Source organism: Pocillopora damicornis, chromosome 5 (genome assembly GCF_964200805.1).
Source record: "Pocillopora damicornis chromosome 5, jaPocDami1.2, whole genome shotgun sequence".
NCBI classification, from domain to species: domain Eukaryota; kingdom Metazoa; phylum Cnidaria; class Anthozoa; order Scleractinia; family Pocilloporidae; genus Pocillopora; species Pocillopora damicornis.
This window is the reverse complement of record NC_142674.1, coordinates 15,271,268-15,289,268: the sequence shown is the minus strand read 5'-3', so window position 1 is coordinate 15,289,268 and position 18,001 is coordinate 15,271,268. Positions and strand designations below refer to the sequence as shown.

At 40.5% G+C, this 18,001-nt stretch overlaps 2 protein-coding genes across 3 annotated transcripts in view; one reads left to right on the top strand and one right to left on the bottom strand.

Moving 5' to 3' along the window:
- LOC113679899 (mediator of RNA polymerase II transcription subunit 1) overlaps window positions 1-5,249 on the top strand; it is a 17,760-nt gene extending 12,511 nt beyond the window's left edge. The window contains exons 17-21 of the mRNA XM_089207076.1: window positions 88-186; window positions 1,987-2,092; window positions 2,645-3,561; window positions 3,907-4,008; window positions 4,315-5,249. Coding sequence (XP_089063202.1) covers window positions 88-186; window positions 1,987-2,092; window positions 2,645-3,561; window positions 3,907-4,008; window positions 4,315-4,487 — 1,397 coding nt within the window. The 3' untranslated portion in view covers window positions 4,488-5,249. The remainder of the gene's footprint in view (window positions 1-87; window positions 187-1,986; window positions 2,093-2,644; window positions 3,562-3,906; window positions 4,009-4,314) is intronic.
- On the bottom strand, window positions 5,034-18,001 carry LOC113679907 (peregrin). 2 transcript variants are annotated; one of them, XM_027196887.2, is made up of 10 exons: window positions 15,475-18,001; window positions 13,554-13,713; window positions 13,320-13,454; window positions 12,258-12,386; window positions 10,961-11,267; window positions 9,715-9,816; window positions 9,153-9,248; window positions 7,530-8,473; window positions 6,375-6,514; window positions 5,034-5,918 (listed from the first exon to the last, which is right to left on the bottom strand). In XM_027196887.2, exons 1-10 carry the CDS (start codon window positions 16,989-16,991, stop codon window positions 5,597-5,599), a joined length of 3,852 nt encoding a protein of 1,283 aa, XP_027052688.2. In that variant the 5' UTR covers window positions 16,992-18,001; the 3' UTR covers window positions 5,034-5,596. The 2 variants fall into 2 exon arrangements, with proteins under 2 accessions (XP_027052688.2, XP_027052687.2); XM_027196886.2 differs by having other exon boundaries at window positions 12,258-12,395; window positions 15,475-17,983.

Genomic DNA, 18,001 nt, shown 5'->3' with positions numbered 1-18,001 from the left:
ATTTTCGACACAATTGAAAATTCCCTAATCTAAAATGTCTTCAATCAACTTTAAAAGTTAGCAGTTCGTGTATGCGTTTTTTTCTAGAACCCAACAGCGAAGACTACCTGTTTGAGTTAAGATCATCTGAGCCATTCACCTTAACAGTTACTTTTGAACATCCTTGTACATCCAGCATGGCGTCAAGTAAGTCCACGAACTAAAACTCCCCTTAAATACATTTTCAGGCCAATACCTAAACCCTTTACACCCTAACATCTCTATACATATTCTCCATACTGTTTTCAGTACATTTCCCACGGTGCTGACGAGGAGAATTTGTTTAACAATCAAGAATCCTACTTACCGTATTTCTTCACCTGTAAGCCGAGCGATTTTTATAGTATTTGACGCAAAAGTTTGGGAGATTTTTTCACGAGAAACGGGGTTCGGACTATAGCCGAGGGTTGGGATTAAAAAACAAGTACAATTGCAATGTTAATGTGAAATGACCTTAAATTCCGTGACTGCAGCGTGTTTTAAAATTGTCAAGACAAAACGTATTTCTGACCACCAATCAGATTCTTTGCTTCCCACGCATTGAAAGACGATCTCACTTAACTCGGCAAAACTCTTCACATTTCACATTACGGATGAAATATCTGGTCTATCTGCTGAGAAAACCACTCCATCACTTTCTCGTCTAGTTCGGAATACTTGGGAGTGAAACGGCCCATATCTGCACGTTTTGCAGACATCTTAAGCTCGCCAGAAAGAATAGTCGCCTGGTCTCTTCTCCAGCGTCGCACCACGGACTCGCAAAGTCCATAAATCTTGGCTGTGACTAAAAGTAGAATAAGAACACGAGGAATGGACTCGGGGACGTGGGAGTCGGAGACGTGGGATTCGGGGACGCGTGGAGACACGGGGACGTGATGAACAAACCTGATTTTTGCGCTGAATTTGTAAAGTATAATTTTCGGTGGTCTTGTATTCTTTTAGCCGTTGTATACGAGGAGCAGCGTGCCTTTTGGCGTGATGAGAAAAATAACAGCGACGAAAGAGATACTCGATTGAAACGCTTGTCAAGTTACAGTAACTGAGTATTGTTGTGTTTCTGCAGTCGCGTGGTAGTATTTACATCTTCACCGACTCGCTTTTTTCTATTTCCCAATGTTTTCCTTGAGGTTCGCTCACTCAAATGACCGGTTACAATCAAGAATTTCGCTCTCGGCTTATAGCCGATGGTTTTGCTTTTTTTTTTGGACAACACGAGTCTGTTGGAAGGTCTCTAACTTGTAGGGTCTCGGCTTATAAGTGAAGAAATACAGTAGTGAATATGAAAGCCATATTAAGCAGTAGAGCAAATAAGGCCTCCAAAAAATTCAGGGATTTTGAACCCATGACTTCTGCGGTATCCGTGCATTGCTCTACCAACTGAGCTAAGAAGCCAACTGGGAGTTCGTCATTATGGTCGTTCATAATAAACTCGTGAAGTGATGAATAACTGACTGGGAGTACAGGCCTGAATGTTTTTCAGGCCTGATTTTCAATACTGCTTAAGTAGTGTTCATTACTGTGAAGATCACTTTCACTGAAGAAATGTAAAATGGCTTCCGTGTTTACATAGCCTGATGTAAACACTTGGGAGGTTGGGAGAACACGTATTAAGCGTAGGAAACCACGACGCGAAGCGGAGTAGTTTCCAGCTTATTTACATGTCATGCTCATGTAAAATGGTTTTATGGCCGATCAGAGCGCGCTTACTATTTGAATTATTTTATAAATTCATTTCTTAACCCGCAATTTGCATAAATGATTTTTCCTCCCACAAGAGAATGATCCTCTCTAAGAACAAACTAAATTGACCCTTAAAAGCACTTAAACCTGAACATGTAACCTGGCTTTTTTTTATTAACCTTTAGAGTACCATGCACCTCACAAGAACAAAGCTCCTCAATAATTCCGTTCAAAAGTTTTCACCGCTCTCCCCCTTTTTGATTCCAGTTGATTTTTTCGTCTCTGAGGATGACATGATCAAAGCTACCCTCACAACAGTGCCTGGAAAACCACTGTTCTGTTCGAATGATTACATTTCCAGAGTCACTCAGAGGTAAGAGAAAAGTAGATACATGATTCTTCAAGGTTTATACTTCACAGGAAAATTCCAACATGAGCGCTTTAAAACTACAGCCAAATGCGTCTTTCCCGCGCTCAGGGCAGTTGACGTTATTTAATCCTTTACACCCTAACTTCTATACGTTTCTTTTGATACTGACGAGAGGAATTCGTTAAACAGTCAAAGCTTCTTAGGTTGGTGATCATTTCCTTTTTTCTCATGATCGTAATGAATAATTTAGCAGTATTATTGTGAGGAGAAATAAGATGTTGGTCTCTCTTCAGGGTTTAAAGGTGTGAGTCTTCATTGGCTCCAAGTGATATTTTGTTTTGTTCTGATTCACCGTTGAGATAACTTTGGCGGTGGTTTTAACGAGATTGAATGGAAATGAGCTGAAAATGCTAGTCGATATTTTGGACATTGAAGGGGCGTGCCAAATGGGGAAGGGGTGGGACAGTCTAAATGTCACGTAGACCCTCCCCTGCTTTATAGACATCACTGCTATTTTAGCATTGTTTTGAATTAAATGTTTCCCGTTATTTACAGGTGTCTCTCAATCCCAGCTGCGATGCGATGCATCATCAGAAAAGCACAAAGCGTCAAACTAGAGGAACTTCCGGTTAAGGCAAGCGAGGAACTACTTCTTCCTGTCGGTGGGGGGCAACCATCTACCAAGTTAGCAAGTCTGTCACTCCCTTCCAGTGCCGCTCTGTTCGGTGCGGCGGTCGGAACTCCGTCCAACCCCAACACGCCAGTGTTTCTGGGAACTTCACCGTCGTTTACAGGTTTTAACCTGGAAACACCCTCACCGACTTTCGGTGCGTTCACGTTTTCTTCAATATCTCCTACGTTTTCTTTTAATACAACGGATATTACAGCCGCTGCGGCAGATTCTCTGACCACGACGGCCGCAAAACAACCCGAGAAGAAGCCTGAAGCCGCAAAAACACCGAACTTGAAGATAACTCTTAAACGAAAGCGAGATGATGAATATGTCATTGAGAACTTTCAATTGCCCGATGAAGTCCCAAAGAGCGCGGTAAAAACGCCAGTTGGGCAAATGCCATCGAAAAGCAAAGAAACGCCCGATCCGGAGTCAATGGAAGGAGACAACTTCCCTTTTGATCTCGCTGCTGTCTCCGGAGCTAACTTCACTATGGGGACCACATTCCCGGATGTAAGTGCTGGGTTAGATGGTTCAGTGGTCGTGGCTACAGGTAGTTCCACCGCTGGTCAACATGTTGGTTTGGCGGGCGCAGACTCTTTAGCTGCTGCAAGCGGGCTAGGGATCGTTTCCGCGGGAATTGAGGGATTATCCGCCACCGCCGATTTGTTCGATATAGGGGGTGCCGGTGCTGACGGGACAGATTTAGAGGGGATTCTTCAGAATCTTTCTGGAGCATCTCATCTTCCACCAGGGATCGTGTCAGGTGCTACGGCTTTGGATTTTGAAACAGGATTAGGTACGATTACAATTGTTACTTCGATGTATGCGGTTGATGAAAACAAAACAAAAGTAGTCATTGTGGGAAGAAGCGCGCCGTATTTTGACTCCAAAGGATCGAGCCTTTTTTGCGAGCGCTTTTTTGTTTTGCCCCAGTGGAATTCTGCGGTTAATCAGCGGTCGACACATACGTGGTGTAAAAGGCAGCTATAGGATCCACATGTCATTTCGCGTTGTGTTCACTAAATGTGTGCGTAAGTTCTCTATTTTAGATCTCCGTAAAATGCAAAAGCAATTAAAATCTCTATGAATATGACCTTTTCAAGAGTTAATCCAAGTGTTGCTATATTTGTTTCCCTTTTAGGAGCTGGAGTACCAGGACTGGACGTATCAGATCCTGGTTTCGACATCGACGCGGCCCTTGATGCCAGTGCTGTCGCAGACCCGAGTATTGCGGGCACTGCCGGTAAGTAAATCGCGTGATATTCTTTAAAGTGACGTCATCAGCCAATCTTTCTGACGTCACGTTACGGCTCTTATAGAGTGTTTATCGGAAATGGAAACATGCTTTGATGTTTTTCATCCGATGGAACTTGCTAAGCCATTTTTAATTTGAAAGCGAAAAAAATGTATCCATTACCACAGATAAGGCCCTTGTGCTGGATACTGATATATTTCAACGTATTGTTCGCGCTAAGGAATGGAAGGATTAAATTTCAGTAGAGGCACTTTTAGACGATGATTACATGTAAATCACGATTTTCATTCTCAGGAGCCTTTGATGTCGACTCCACGCTGGGCTTTGACCTCGATAATATCGCCGGTGTTGGAGGTCTCCCTCCTGAAGTTACAGGTGCAGCGGACCTGCTGGCCGTTAGTGGACTGAGCGGGAGTGACGTGTCCGTTGATATCGATATGCCTGGGACATCGCATTCGAAGATATGAGCTAGATTTGCGGACTTATTTTGAGACAGCTACCAGGCAACTCTTACGTGAAGCGCCTACAGGGTTGAATGCCGTCTGAGGTGTGATGATGGAGAGTAACAAATGTCAATGAGCGAAGACTGCGATCGAAGATCGAGCAGACAGTTCTTACGCATTGGTCGTGCTCTCGAAACTTCCCAAGTGCTTCAAATCTCTATGAACGCATACTGACGCATGAACCAATTGTTAAACAAAGGCTACATAAATGCCCCTATTTCAGTTACTCTAGGTTAAATGCTAAAAAGAACAATTTTCAATGAAGTCAAGAGTTTTCCGGAATTGCATCGATTTTACTTTGCCCTCTGCCCAGTTTCACACTCTCGCCAGCTCGTTCAATCGCTTTTTTGCGCGCTTAGGGTATTTGACGTATTTTTTTCTAGTTTTCATCGGTTGCTTGTGATACTAAACTTCGCTGTGATTGGCTGCTGTGATAACTTCGGTTTTGAGTTCTCGTTTTAGAACTTGCGAAATGCGCTGCTACTCTCAAAACCAAACAGCAATAATGTCACTGTAGACGAGTTTATTGACCCTGGGTTGCAAAGGTTTACAAGATATACAACACGAATGAAGGGTAGATACACAAAACAACAACTTTCACGGGTTTCACTCGATTTGTTAAAAAAGAAATGTCTCAGAAAAAATAGAAGAACATTTACAGACTGATTTGGTTTCTAAGTATAAATACAATAGTACAGATCAAATTTATGGTGCGACGTTTTAAAATGCTAAGTGTGCTTTATTAAACGTCCTTGCCACGTGGCATCTGAACGCACTTTCTATCGAAAAACTCTTCCATGCCTTTGCTGCGTTTTATTTTGAATCGAAGTCGGAGAAAAAAAAAACATTTAAGAAACTCCTGGATGTTAAATTCTCTAGCTTAAAAAATTGCATGTGAACAGGTGTGCTATCGTATCGTACGGATTAGCTGCCATAAGATTTATTTTCAGTGGAAGGAAATATATTTTGTTGGAAGCCCTCTAAACTGTATCTGAGCTACATCCAATTTGAAATTGATCCAATTGGAACAACTAGCGAGATATCTAACAAACAACGACAATAAAAAACAGCTTCTAAACAAATCCATTTTCCTCTAGTTTGCGTTCATCGATGTCTTCAACTTCATTGTCGCTGTCCTCGTTATCATCGACTTCGTTACCATTCGCGTTGACTCCCTGATCTTCGTCATTGTTGTCGGCATCTCCGTAACTATCGTCGTCGTCGTCGGAGTCCCGCGAGTCACCCCTTTGTACTTGGTCTCGGTGAATTATAGCCCGTTCGTAGGCTTGCATGACAGATTTCCTCATGGACGTCTTCCGACCCTCCTGTAACTTGTTCTCGTCTCTCTCTCCGTGTTGGCCCAGTGGTTCAAGTTTGTGACGCGGTAGCCATTGCCTTAAGTCAGAAAAACCCAACTATGAATTCAATCGAATAATCGTGTAATCTGTGATCGAACTGATTCTCCTTCACTACGCTCTGTGATTGGTCTGGAAAACACGCACCCTAACCAAATGCAAGAATTAACTTACCCAAGCCTTGCTCAATTCACGATAAATAAAAGTCTTACGATGGACTAACATCCCATCCAGAGGGAAGAAGAAATACTTCAAGTCGCTTCATGTTAAGGGGACCGGGGTAAGCTCCAGCTAGATGGGACACTTGACTCGAGTACTGACTTTGTTTTTGGTAGACAAAAACAGATTTAATTTTCAGCGGGCTGTGTCAAATAAACTCACCCATCCCAGAGTGCGATGTAAACGGGAGATAACACTGGTATAACAAGTAATATCGAATTTTTTCTTAGGAGTCACACTTACGTAAGGATATTGCGCTTCGACACATAACTCTTACCAAGTTCGCCTTGCGTCGAAAAACAGCACAAGATAGAGATGCTCGTCAGTAATAGCCCTCTCCTTCAACACATCCTCAGGTGGTACAGGAATAGGCACGCCATGGTGAAGGAAACCTTTCTTCGTTCGAGGATCTATTATCTATTGATGAAAGAATCAACGAAATGAGTCTATAATACCGTTCACTACCACCGACCCTACCCCCCATCATCACCACCCCTAAAGGTGAAATCGTCAGTTCTCCAGCCGAGAACTGTACAAAAGTCGGAAATTCCGACGAAGTGGAACGCAGAAATTGTTTTCTTAAATACATTTGATGCACGAGCATGACAATAAATAAATAACGAAAATTACTTATAATGAAAATTAACAGTAAAACATACCAAAAAAATTTATGTTCGAATATATTTAAAATCATTCTCAAAACAGGCATTCACGAGGCTGTAAAAATTGAAATTGAAACTGAAGGGAACCTCAACAGAAGCTCTTGATTATTAAACAGCCTTATCAGTAACATGAGAATTGTCTATAGAACGTGTAACGAATATACACACTGATGTTCAGGTGTGCTGGCAGTTCTCTATGATACTCGTACTAGCTTAAAAGAAAACGTGTTCAAGGCAGTCAGTAAACGAAGCGCGATGGTGAAGAGTGCCACTTTCACCGCGCTTAGTTAGCTCATGTTTCACAGCACCGGATTACCGTGCGGGAGGTCGAGTTCAAGCCCCAGACTGGACCAACACTCAGGGACTTAAAATAACTCAGGAGAATGGGCTGTAAATGGTTCGTCATTCTAGACCTCTCGGATGAGGACGTCTCTTAAATTCCCTCTGTACTGGTTAGCAGGGGACGCTGAACAACCCATGCACTTCTCGCAAAGAGTAGGGAACGTAGCTCCTAGTGTTGTGGTCTGACGTCCTTTCATACACTCCTAGGCCAGGCTAAATATCCCGAATACGTACATACACAATAGCAGATTAGTGACGAGGGAGGCCTGGGTCAGGTTGCGTAATGACCCAACCCAAGCCTCCCCCCATTTTTTTACTCCTCCGCTCGGATTTACCAACTGAACGCCTGGAACAGGATACTAAACTCATCGCAATGTGACTCCCTTGAAAATATAAAGACTGTAAAACTGCCTGAGGACAGTACTTACCAGCGCAGGATAGGATGGGTATCCTCGACACTTTGCCCAAACTAAATCCAGCGGTTGCAGAGGAGGGAGATCAGCAATCTCTGAATCGGACGTCGTCTTTCGAGGTCTTGCCGCGGGTTTCTTTTTCTTTCTCCCGTCTACTGGTCCGTTCATAACCCGATTTTCAGCAGAACTGTTTTCCGTATCGGTGCTCTGTTCATCATCTTCGGAAAATACCGACAACTTTCGACACAGTTCTCGGGAAGCGCGAGTGCCGTTCATTCTCACATTCTCGCTGATGTCCGACTCGGATCCGCTGGTGTACGACCGATACGATCGCTGCCGCAGACCATTCGCGCACGCAAAGTGGTTATGGCCTCTGTCGGACGGATGCGTGTCAAACATGGGCAGGGTAGCGTCTTCGATCAGCTTACCGAGTTCTGTTTTATAAGTTTTCTTGGGTACATAAAAAGTATCATTGTCTGTTGAGTGTCGTTTGTGAGGTCTCTTTTCCTCTTGGGGAGCTGGCTGATGTCTGTCCTCGAACACAGTATCTTCTTCACCGACTTCATCCGTATGCAAATTCTCAGTCACTTGGCACTCCGTGGCAACAGGATCAAGCGTTCTATCCGAGTCTGTTGTCTTTAACGCGTGATTCGCTGGTGGCAGAATATCGAAAGGGAACTTGTCGGCGCCCGACGAAAGATTCCTCCTGGCCCTGTGTCTTCCCTTGTTGAACAAGATTCCACTGCGCCGGCTCGTACCAGGACTAGGATTGGCAGTAGCTCTACTGTTAAGGAGACTGTCCCCTGCCAAACGATGGTCTTCAGTGTCCAGATTTTTGGTGGTCTGCGGGCCGTTCAGAGAGTCATTCTCGTCAATGGGTCTAAACTTCTTTAGTGGCTGTTCGTCTTCGAGTGGTGACAGACAGGTCTCGCTGAGGTTACATCCGTCCAGGCCACCAGCTATACACAACAACAAATACTAGATCAAAATTTAAAAATCCCTGTTCACCTTTCTATCACTTTTCTTAAGTATTTCCTCCAGGAAATTTTTCGCTTTAAATCAAATTTCAAAACCCTTGTGCCTAACTCGACAAAAGATACCGCTTGGGAAGAGAGACGTCATTAAAACGTTCAAGTTCTTACAATTAGTTTGCCACAATAAAGCCCTGGTTAAAAAAAATAAAAAAGGAAAATCAAACACAATGGATACAAACTCTACGCAACAGATAAGACACCCTTGATGACCATTTATTTTTCTCTGATACAGTTACGATATCTTTGCCACGAATATTTTTTTATGAAATGCCAAAATTAACGCAGTCTAAACGTTCGACCCTTAACTCGCAAGATTTAATTGCGAATTCCCCGATCTAGCTGCTGCGCATTTCCTTAAATTAGTGTCAGATCAAAACAACAATATCTACCAGATAAGTTTGAGTATTTTCATGACCTGTTTGCAGGTTAATGTATGGATATCAGAGGGAAGAGTTACATGTTAATCACCTCTTGGGAGTAAAGAGTTCAAAGGATAAAATGATTGTTGTACAACCGAAACATAAATCCTAAAACAAAATGATAGTTGATGACAAGAAGCTTGCTCTGCGTCAACGAATAAACAACAGATAAGAAAATCACAAACCACTTGATTCTGAAAGATGTCTCTTCTCCTGGTTAAGTTTCCTCCTGACCAGAGCGATCTCTTTACGTAACATTCGAACCCTTGTAGCTCTGACTCCTGGAAAAAAAAGATATAGCTTATTTGTACTAAAAGTTTTAAAACTCTTTCCACAGTCATACAAAGAAAGTAATAAAGAAAAGTCTTATCTAACTTTCACTCAGCTATGCTCTGAAAAGAATCGCGAGGTGTTTGAACGCTCTTGTCAGAAATCTGGGGTATCTTGTTCCTCAAAAGCTTTCATAAACGCAAAGTAGAACAGGCGACCCAGACACATAAGCTGATCGCCTGCTAGTCACAGCCTTAGGCCCGTTTGTCCAAATGGCGGATAACACTAACCAACAGAATAATGCACTATCCACCGGATTGGGATTTTTCAAGAGGATAGCATTACCCATCCTCCGAACAACCAGGTCATGAGCTATTACGTAAATGAGTGAGTTGCCAGCAAGGATCCTTTTGTTCGCGCAAAGGTTTCTGGAATCGCCTGGGAGCAAACACTGCAGCAACATATCACAAATCTGACCTCCATGTTTAATAGCCTGAGTCATGTCCAGTTTCTCCTGCAGATCTTTTAACTGCTCCTCCAGAGTCATGTCCCTCCTCTGCTCCTCTGTCAGGACGAAATCTAAACCAACCAAGAAAATGTTGTTAAGAACTCTATCATGCTACAAGTGCACCTAACTGCTATTAAAGGTTCACGATCTATACAATACATCGCGGTTGATGCAAAGTCCTAGACTCTCTTCTTGTTCCAATGAAACTGAAGTTTCAGTACCTGAACAAAAGGCGCACTGGTCGCGATCTGAAGTACCTCACAAACTACACAACTTCAGCCAGAGAAAAGATACGTTCAAGACATTTAACAAGAAGAGTAAGACTGTGTGGTAAGACATCAGCGTGAAACGAACCAATATGGGAATATCATGCACCGCAAAAATGTGCGAAACAAAAATGAAAAAAATTGAAAGAAGCTTTGTAGCATGCGTAGATCACGACTAAAAAAGTGGCAATGGCTGGGTAAAGAAATGCGTTGAAAAGCTGCTCGATATTTTCGCAAAGGATGATAATTTAGAGCTACAAGCCCTTAGTAGTTATGTTGACGGGCATGTAGAGAATGAGAAGCCCGCTGATGTGATTACCGCAAATAAAACTTTACTTCCTATTGCACTTGTAAGTAAAATATTGCATTGAGGTAATTATTGAGAAATTCCAAGGGGTAAAAACTCATTAAGCTTTGCGTGGAAGGGGGTCTGTCATTTTAATTACTGCTGAATGTGCAAAAATCCATCTGGGCATAATTTGTAAGGAAGAAAAATCTACTCAAAGTGCTGTCATGTTCTTTTCGACACCACTTGCTGCTACTAGAAAGTAGTCATCATCATCAACACCATCACCAACATCATCATCTGCAGCATCCAAACAGTCAACATAATTCTCCACAAAGTAAACATTGTACATTGCATAAGATGCCATGATTTTTGCTGGTATGTCAACCACTTTATCCAACTCCATTGCTGTTTGGTGCTTTCAAAACATTGTTTTCAACATCCTCAAACTTTTACCTATAACCACTCTTGTGAAAATAAAGCGTTTTATAATAATATAATAATAATAATAATAATAATAATAACAACAACAACAACAATAATAATTATTATTATTATCATTATTAGTTTCTTTATAGTTATTATCGTCATCATAATCACCACTATTGTTGTTATCATTATTTTTATTACTATTATCACTTCTATTAATTATTTTTTCAATACCTTCTTCAGTAGGTTCCCTATCTGCCAGTGTTGGTGGCTCCTCTGTATGAAGACCTGTTACTGGGTCTATACCAGCCCGCTCCACTTGCCGCCTGGCGGCACGTACAATGGGACGTCCTTGATCTCGCATTTTGAGCGCTGCACGGTAGTAAATGGTGTCTGGAGCATTATATCTTAAACAATTGCCGATGACCAGATTGAAATCTCGTTCAAACTGCTCCATTGTGGTGTAGTGATTGTCATCAATACGCTTTGATATTGTCGAGAAGTCCATAGGTTCATCTATAACTTCCAGGTAGTCAGTGACCTAAGGATTGAAGAAAACTTAGCAATGCCACTCACACAAACCTTACAGTATTTCTGATCCTTGCAGTATGCAGGATATTCATCAGAAATGATTCTAGTAATTGTCTACCTCACCAAAGATTTTTCTGTTACTAAGAGGTGGAGCATAGATTGTTATGAAGACAGAGTTTTTTTCTCTGTCTAATGTTAAAGACGAAATAGGTAACGCATATTCCTTTAATACCAAGATTGTATGAAAATCCTTCACAGCAGACCTGCCTCTTAGATTTGATAAGTACATCTCCTTTCAAGAGCCAAATATTTCCTTGTGAAATCAGTTAACCTTTTAACTACCACTATTGACTAAGACAGAATTTCTCTTAACAATATCTATACAAAATCATGCAAGCAAGTGATGAGAATAAAGAAAAATACCTATTAACCCTTTATCTCCCATGAGTGACCAAGACAGAATTTTTCCTCACAATATCAATACAATAACAACCAGTTAAGTGATGAGAATAAGAAAAATATCAATTTGGGATAATAACTTGATCCAATACTTAATTCTCTGAACTAGCATTATAAGAATTGTATGGTTGACAGTAAGGAGAATGAAACATTTGATCTGGGAGTTAAAAGGTTAAGGGATAATAAGTTGATCAAATACCAAATTCTCAAAACAAATTTAATGAGATCTTAGGAGTAAAAGGGTTAAGAAAATGGGCATAGTATCAAAACAGGAACCAGGATGGAGCCTTGAGAATGGCTACTGTAGAGAATTTATTGAAGGAATTTCAATTATTGCACAATTTTTAACAGCAATTAAATATAAATTAGGTAAGTAAAGCTTGCTGAAGATGGCAGACTAGCCAGCGATTTTGACTGGCCACTGGCTCCTACTGAATGCCGGGTGGGGAAATTTGCACAACAGGGAGTCAAACTGGGTATACAAGAAAATACTGTGAAGTGAAGCATTTCATTTATTTGTTTCCTGATTCTGTGTCCATACCTCATCAGTATCAACAGGCTCAGCAAAGATTTCTCCAGGATCTTTTGTCTGCAAGAGCTCCAGGGTTTTCCTGAGAACAATGTTCAGTGGCTGCAACTGCAGGTCCACCACGTGCTGTTTGACTTTCACCTGATCAGTCAGGAGATAGAAATATTTGAAATAAAATGTTATTTTATGGTTTGTAAGGGTCTGCTTGTCATGTTGATTATCAAAACTGCTGAGCTTATTCCTGTATGGGTCTACATGTAGACCTTTTTGCAAGATGATTTTATGATTATTCCAACTGCTCATGTATTTCTGCATTTCTCAGAGCTCCACTTTGGTTTCCCCAGTGATTGAAAAATATATTTGGTGACTTAACTCTGGAGAAAAGTTGCCAATTGGCAACCAACAGGTTTGAAAAAAAAAATTATCCAAAGCAATCAACATTTTTTTAATGGCTTCATTAAAACAAAAAATGAAATAGGAGCCCTTTTTCTTTGTTTGTAAGTTCCCTATCCCTTTAACTCCCAAGATCTCATTAGTAATTCTCCTTACTGTCTGCCATATAGTTCTTGTGATGTTAGTTTGAAGAATTTGGTAATGTATCAACTAATCATCCCCTAATCAAGATTTTTCTTTATTCTCATCCCTTGTCTTCATGATATTGTATTAATATTGTAAGGAGAAGTTCTGTCTTGGTCACTCATGGGAGTTAAAGGGCTATACATCAGAAATCAAATGGAGTGCTGTATACAAATTTAAGAAATTTCCAATAATAAAAACCTTTTTTCTGGACTAAGCATTATGAGTAAAACCTGGCCAGAGTTTTCTGAACCCTTTTCCCAAGACCAAATATTGGCAACATAGAAGATTACTGGAATAACTAATTTTGATCCAGAGATTGAGAAAACAAGGCTGAAGTATATAAAAGAACCTACAAGCCACAGGGAACCTAACAGTTTAAAAATGTCTGGACACCCTGACTTCTAAGACCAAATACATGTACTTCTGGCAATGATTTCCGTAAGAGGGATTATGGCTTTTCATGCAGAACTGGTATGAAACCCTGGAGAAACTTACTTGTTCCCGTTTAAGCTTCTCTCTCTTTCTGATCAACTCCACCAACAAACGTGCTCTCTCCAAGTCATGCCGCAGTCGTTGCCAGAAGTGTAGCTGCTCTTTCATAGCTTTGATCCTCAGTGACCTTTCGCTTGACTGGGGAGAAAATTCAAAGCATTTAGCACTGAAGATTGTTAAATTCTCCGAAATCAGAATAAAAAATCTGTATCAGAAATACTAATAGGAACTACATACTTCATCAGCACCAGCTTTCTGACTTTGATGGCTGGCCTGAAGTCTTCTCAACAGTGGAACTCCATTCCTGGACTGTCGTTTCAACATCCAATAGCTTTGAAGACTCTGAATAAACTGAGCCTTTCGTGCCATGGCAACTCGTCCCACAATCTTACTGAGTCTGAAGGTAATGCAAAAAAAAAAAAAAACCAAGAACCATTAGTATTAACCCCTCATACCCTAACAGTGGTATGCATATTCTCCTTGCTGTTCTCTAGAAATTTCCTTTGATGCTGATGTGGAGCATTTGCTTGATCCTTTAACTCCCAAGATCTCATCAGTAATTCTCCTTACTGTCTGCTTTATAGTTTTTGCGAGGTTAGCTTGGAGAATTTGGTATTGGATCAACTAATAATCTCCTAATTAACATTTTTCTTTATTCTCATCACTTGTCTGCCTGATATTGTATTAATATTGTAAGGAGAAATTCTGTCTTGGTCACTAATGGGAGTTAGAGGGTTCACAATCAAGGGTTTCTTAAGTTAGTGATCATATCCTTATTCCCATGACATTAATGTGTGATTCAGGGGTGATATTGTGAGGAGAAAATGGATACGAGTCACTCTTTGAGGTTAAAGGGTTAAGAGTGTCATTAAAATCCCTAACACAAATACTAACTGAAAAGAACTTAAAAAATTTCAAACTTTTCAATAATAATTATCTAGTGTAAAATAATAGTACAATATTACCATTAATTGATAGAAACTATTCACTGTTGAAAACTTTCATTTAAGGAAAGTCAAAAACAGTAAATTTGTTACCTACTGTGGATAGTGACTGCACAAATTTTCACAAACAAAGTTTTTAATTGTGACTTAAATAAGAAAGAAATACTTTAGATCAAACAGATCCAGAGTAAAATATTCATTATCAGTCTAAGTTCCACACTAGGGGGCTAATATTAGATGCATAATTGTTGTTTTGGACTGAAAAATTTCCATAACAACGAACAAAAGTGGTGCACATATTGTTAATGACTGCAAGACAGCTGTACTTGATATGTTGTTTTAAAGGCAACCTGCTCTTCTGACAAAATTCCTACTCAAAAATGACAACCTTCAGACAAATTGCTGGTGCAATAGTTAAAAAATTCATGAAGACCTATTCAGTAAGAATCATTATGCCTTGTAACCTGAGATTTGAATGAATTATTAACTATTATCAGTTGGAAGCCCCATTTAATGAAGTGTGCAAAACTTTATATTCACAATAAAAAAAATTTATATATGCATACATGTGTATATAAATCATATGGGGCAAATATAATCTGAAAAGTCTAAATGAAAACTAAACCAGTATGTGAAATACTCATGCAGTATGATCATTGGTTGTGTTCTTCATTACAGTTGATTATAAACTGATGATACACTCCAAAGCCATTTGCTTTAACATTTTCCTACTTTTGTGTTGCCAAAACAAGGTACAGAAAATGAAAGCTACAGTAAATTAAGTCAAATTAAACAAAAATTCCTATCAATACAGGTGTCCAATCTGATCGATTATAGAGCTTAATGCCTAGTGTGGGTGACTTTTTCCTTATTCAACATGGTCATCACCACAGACAGAAGAAAAGGTAAAATAAACAGTCATGTTCCCAAAGCTTTTCCACGCACATGCAAGACAAAGCCAAAATCTATATGTATATTTTCCTAAGCAGCTTGAAAAAAAACCTGGTCTTTTACTGCAGTAATTCAAAGAATGATTCTCATTTAACATGAAAATAAAAAATAAAAATAAATAAAAAACTATAGCAGTAATAGATCATCGATAGTTGCTATGCAACAGCTGTGTTGAATTACAACTTTCAAAAGAAAATTTCAGATTTCTGTGATTACATTTTCACACATCTATTAGGTGTCAGAACATTACATAGGAAACTTACCTGTGAGCTGGTATAAAAGGAATATTAACAATCGGAACTGCAGTGGTTTTCTTCTCTGCCAAAAGTTTCCTAAACTTTTTGATGCTGCGTTTGGACTTTGCTGATTTTGCAGACTTGCTGGTTATTTTTGCAGGAGTCTTGCTTGGGGTCTTGCTCTTAGAAATGTTTGTTTTTTCTTTAATTTCATCTTCACTGTTCTCCTCCTCTCTTCCTGCTTCAGAGTTTGTTGGTGTGTGAACATCACAAAAAGCTGTCTTTCGGACCGTCACTTGACCATTCTCACCTTTTACAGGTTCAATTTTCATGTACAAGCCTGCTTGTTGTGCACATGTAACATGAAATGCTGTATAGCAGTTTGTTTTGAAACACTGGATGCATGCACCATGCCTACGCTTGCAAATGTAACAAGTGAGCTTCCATCGAGCTTGAGGAATATTTTCAATGGAGTCTATAGGTTCCAAGAAAACTGTGTTTGCAAAACAAACCTCTGGTATCCACAATGCACATACAACATGCCCCCATTTTCCAGTGTCTGTCTGTTTAAAAGCACCAGTCTTGTTTGGGCACAGAACACAGTCCACAGCTCTAGATGGTGACTGCAGACATCGACGACACAGCCACTGTCCCTCGGGAATGTAAGGCACACCATAACATTCTTGATGGACGGCTAAGTTACACATGTCACAAAACAGGATTGCGTTACTGTTTTGACACTCTCCATCGTTACAAATACAACACACAGCATCTTCATCGATGTACTGGTTTGGATCACAGTTAGTTTGACTTTCGAAGTAAGACTCTTTTTCCAACCTGTCCATAAGAGTTTCAAATATTTCTTGAGAGACCGGCGCGATTCCTTCAGCTTTTCGCTTGTCGTTAATTGTATCTAACCAAACATAGTCTTCTTCATCCATATCATATTCAACCATTTCGTCTAGTTCTTCCGTGGTCTGCTCAATAAATCGGAAGTAAGCGGTAGGTCTCGTAGGTGCATCGGGTTGCCTGAATCCTGATTCCATTTTCTCACTGTACTCCGCACTCGGCAAGCTTATTCTGTTATTGTTCTCGTTTGACTGTTCATTCTTCGATTTTGAACTGGTAAGCGGCTTGATCAGCATTGTTTCAAAAGCATCCTCTGGTTTTTCTGGCTCCGGTTGAGAAATTTCCTCACTATCCACAACATCCAATTGATCATTTATGTGGATTCTATGAGGAAAACCTTCGATTTCCACCTCAACAATTTTCTGCGCTTGAGCGTAAGTTAGCGTCTCTCTCGGAACACTTAGCGTCGGTGGCGATGGCGGCGGTTTCTTGTTTTTAACACTTTTTCTACCTCGACCTTTTCCCTTTTTCGAAGTAGTCGGCGTAGTTCCTACAACATCAGTGCCATCGTGTTTAAAAACACGCAAATGATATTCTATTCCACTATAACTCTTGTAAATCTTCTGGCAAAGAGGACATTCGTACGGCGGTTTAGTCGCCCGAAGGTTGTCGATAAGTTCTCTCACGTTTACCATGGTTCGTCCGTTATATCAAAACATAATTCGCCGAGACGAAAACGTTAAGGAGAAGTCTTGAGGTATATTAACTATTCTTCCACAAAAGACGCTTACAGCGGTATTTCTTGTTCGTAAAGAAGGCCCGCACGCTAACATTCAAATGCCAAGTTTTCAAAAGTGAAGTCCTCCAATTTCGTCGCACGATTTAAACCTCTGGTCTTGTGAAATGTGTATTTTTCCTCCCGTATAAAAGACGTCTTCTCAACCACACAGAAAAGGCAGCGATTTCGAAATGCAGTGAACTACGAAGCAATCTGACCACACCAAGCCCGTTCGTTAAAATGGCGACACCGAACACGACAGCGTTGGGTGAATTCGCTTTGCCGTTAAAACAGTGAAACCCAAAATGGAATCAACACTGGCGAGGAAAATTTTCTTGCCGATGTTTTCTAGTAAAAATCATCCACTTAGATCGTAGATCTTCTTTCGATCCAAATGCAATTGTTTTCATACCAACACGGCAACGGTATGAACTAAATCCGGCTTCGTGAACAATAGCCAAGCGATGATGGCGTACTAGATAACTGGAGTTGTTGAATTTCTCAAAGTTCATCCGACGTAAAACCACTTAAAACCACTCTGTACGCCTACTTTCGAAACGTAAACAGAAGCGCTTGGTATCGTTCTAAATATTTCGTGGAGAGCAGACCTTCTGTATCCAAAGCTAAGCCGTTTCTCGTCTGTTAAATGAACCCGCCTTCGAAATAAACGCTTTCAGTACTCCACCGGCAGTACGAAGACAAAGGAAGGCATTCAGAAGAAAAAATCTCTGTGTTCCACGTTGGTTATTGGCGAAAGCTCAACTAAGTGGCTAGATGAGGTCTCGTCCTTAAACTTCTGATTTTCTAAGATCCCTAGAAACAAAAAACGAAGCCGTAAATGAGAACCAACTTTCAGAAAGTTAAATTCGAAACGAAGAAGATGGCGCCAGTTACTCTCGTGGATAGATTCGCCCCTGATATTTTCCC

Coding starts and splice junctions, on each gene's coding strand:
- LOC113679907 (XM_027196886.2), bottom strand. CDS start 16,991: ATGGTAAACGTGAGAGAACTTATCGACAACCTTCGGGCGACTAAACCG. Junction 11,268..12,257: donor AGCCTGTTGATACTGATGAG/GTATGGACACAG, acceptor TTCAATCCTTAG/GTCACTGACTACCTGGAAGT. Junction 5,919..6,374: donor TTCGACGCAAGGCGAACTTG/GTAAGAGTTATG, acceptor TTCTGACTTAAG/GCAATGGCTACCGCGTCACA.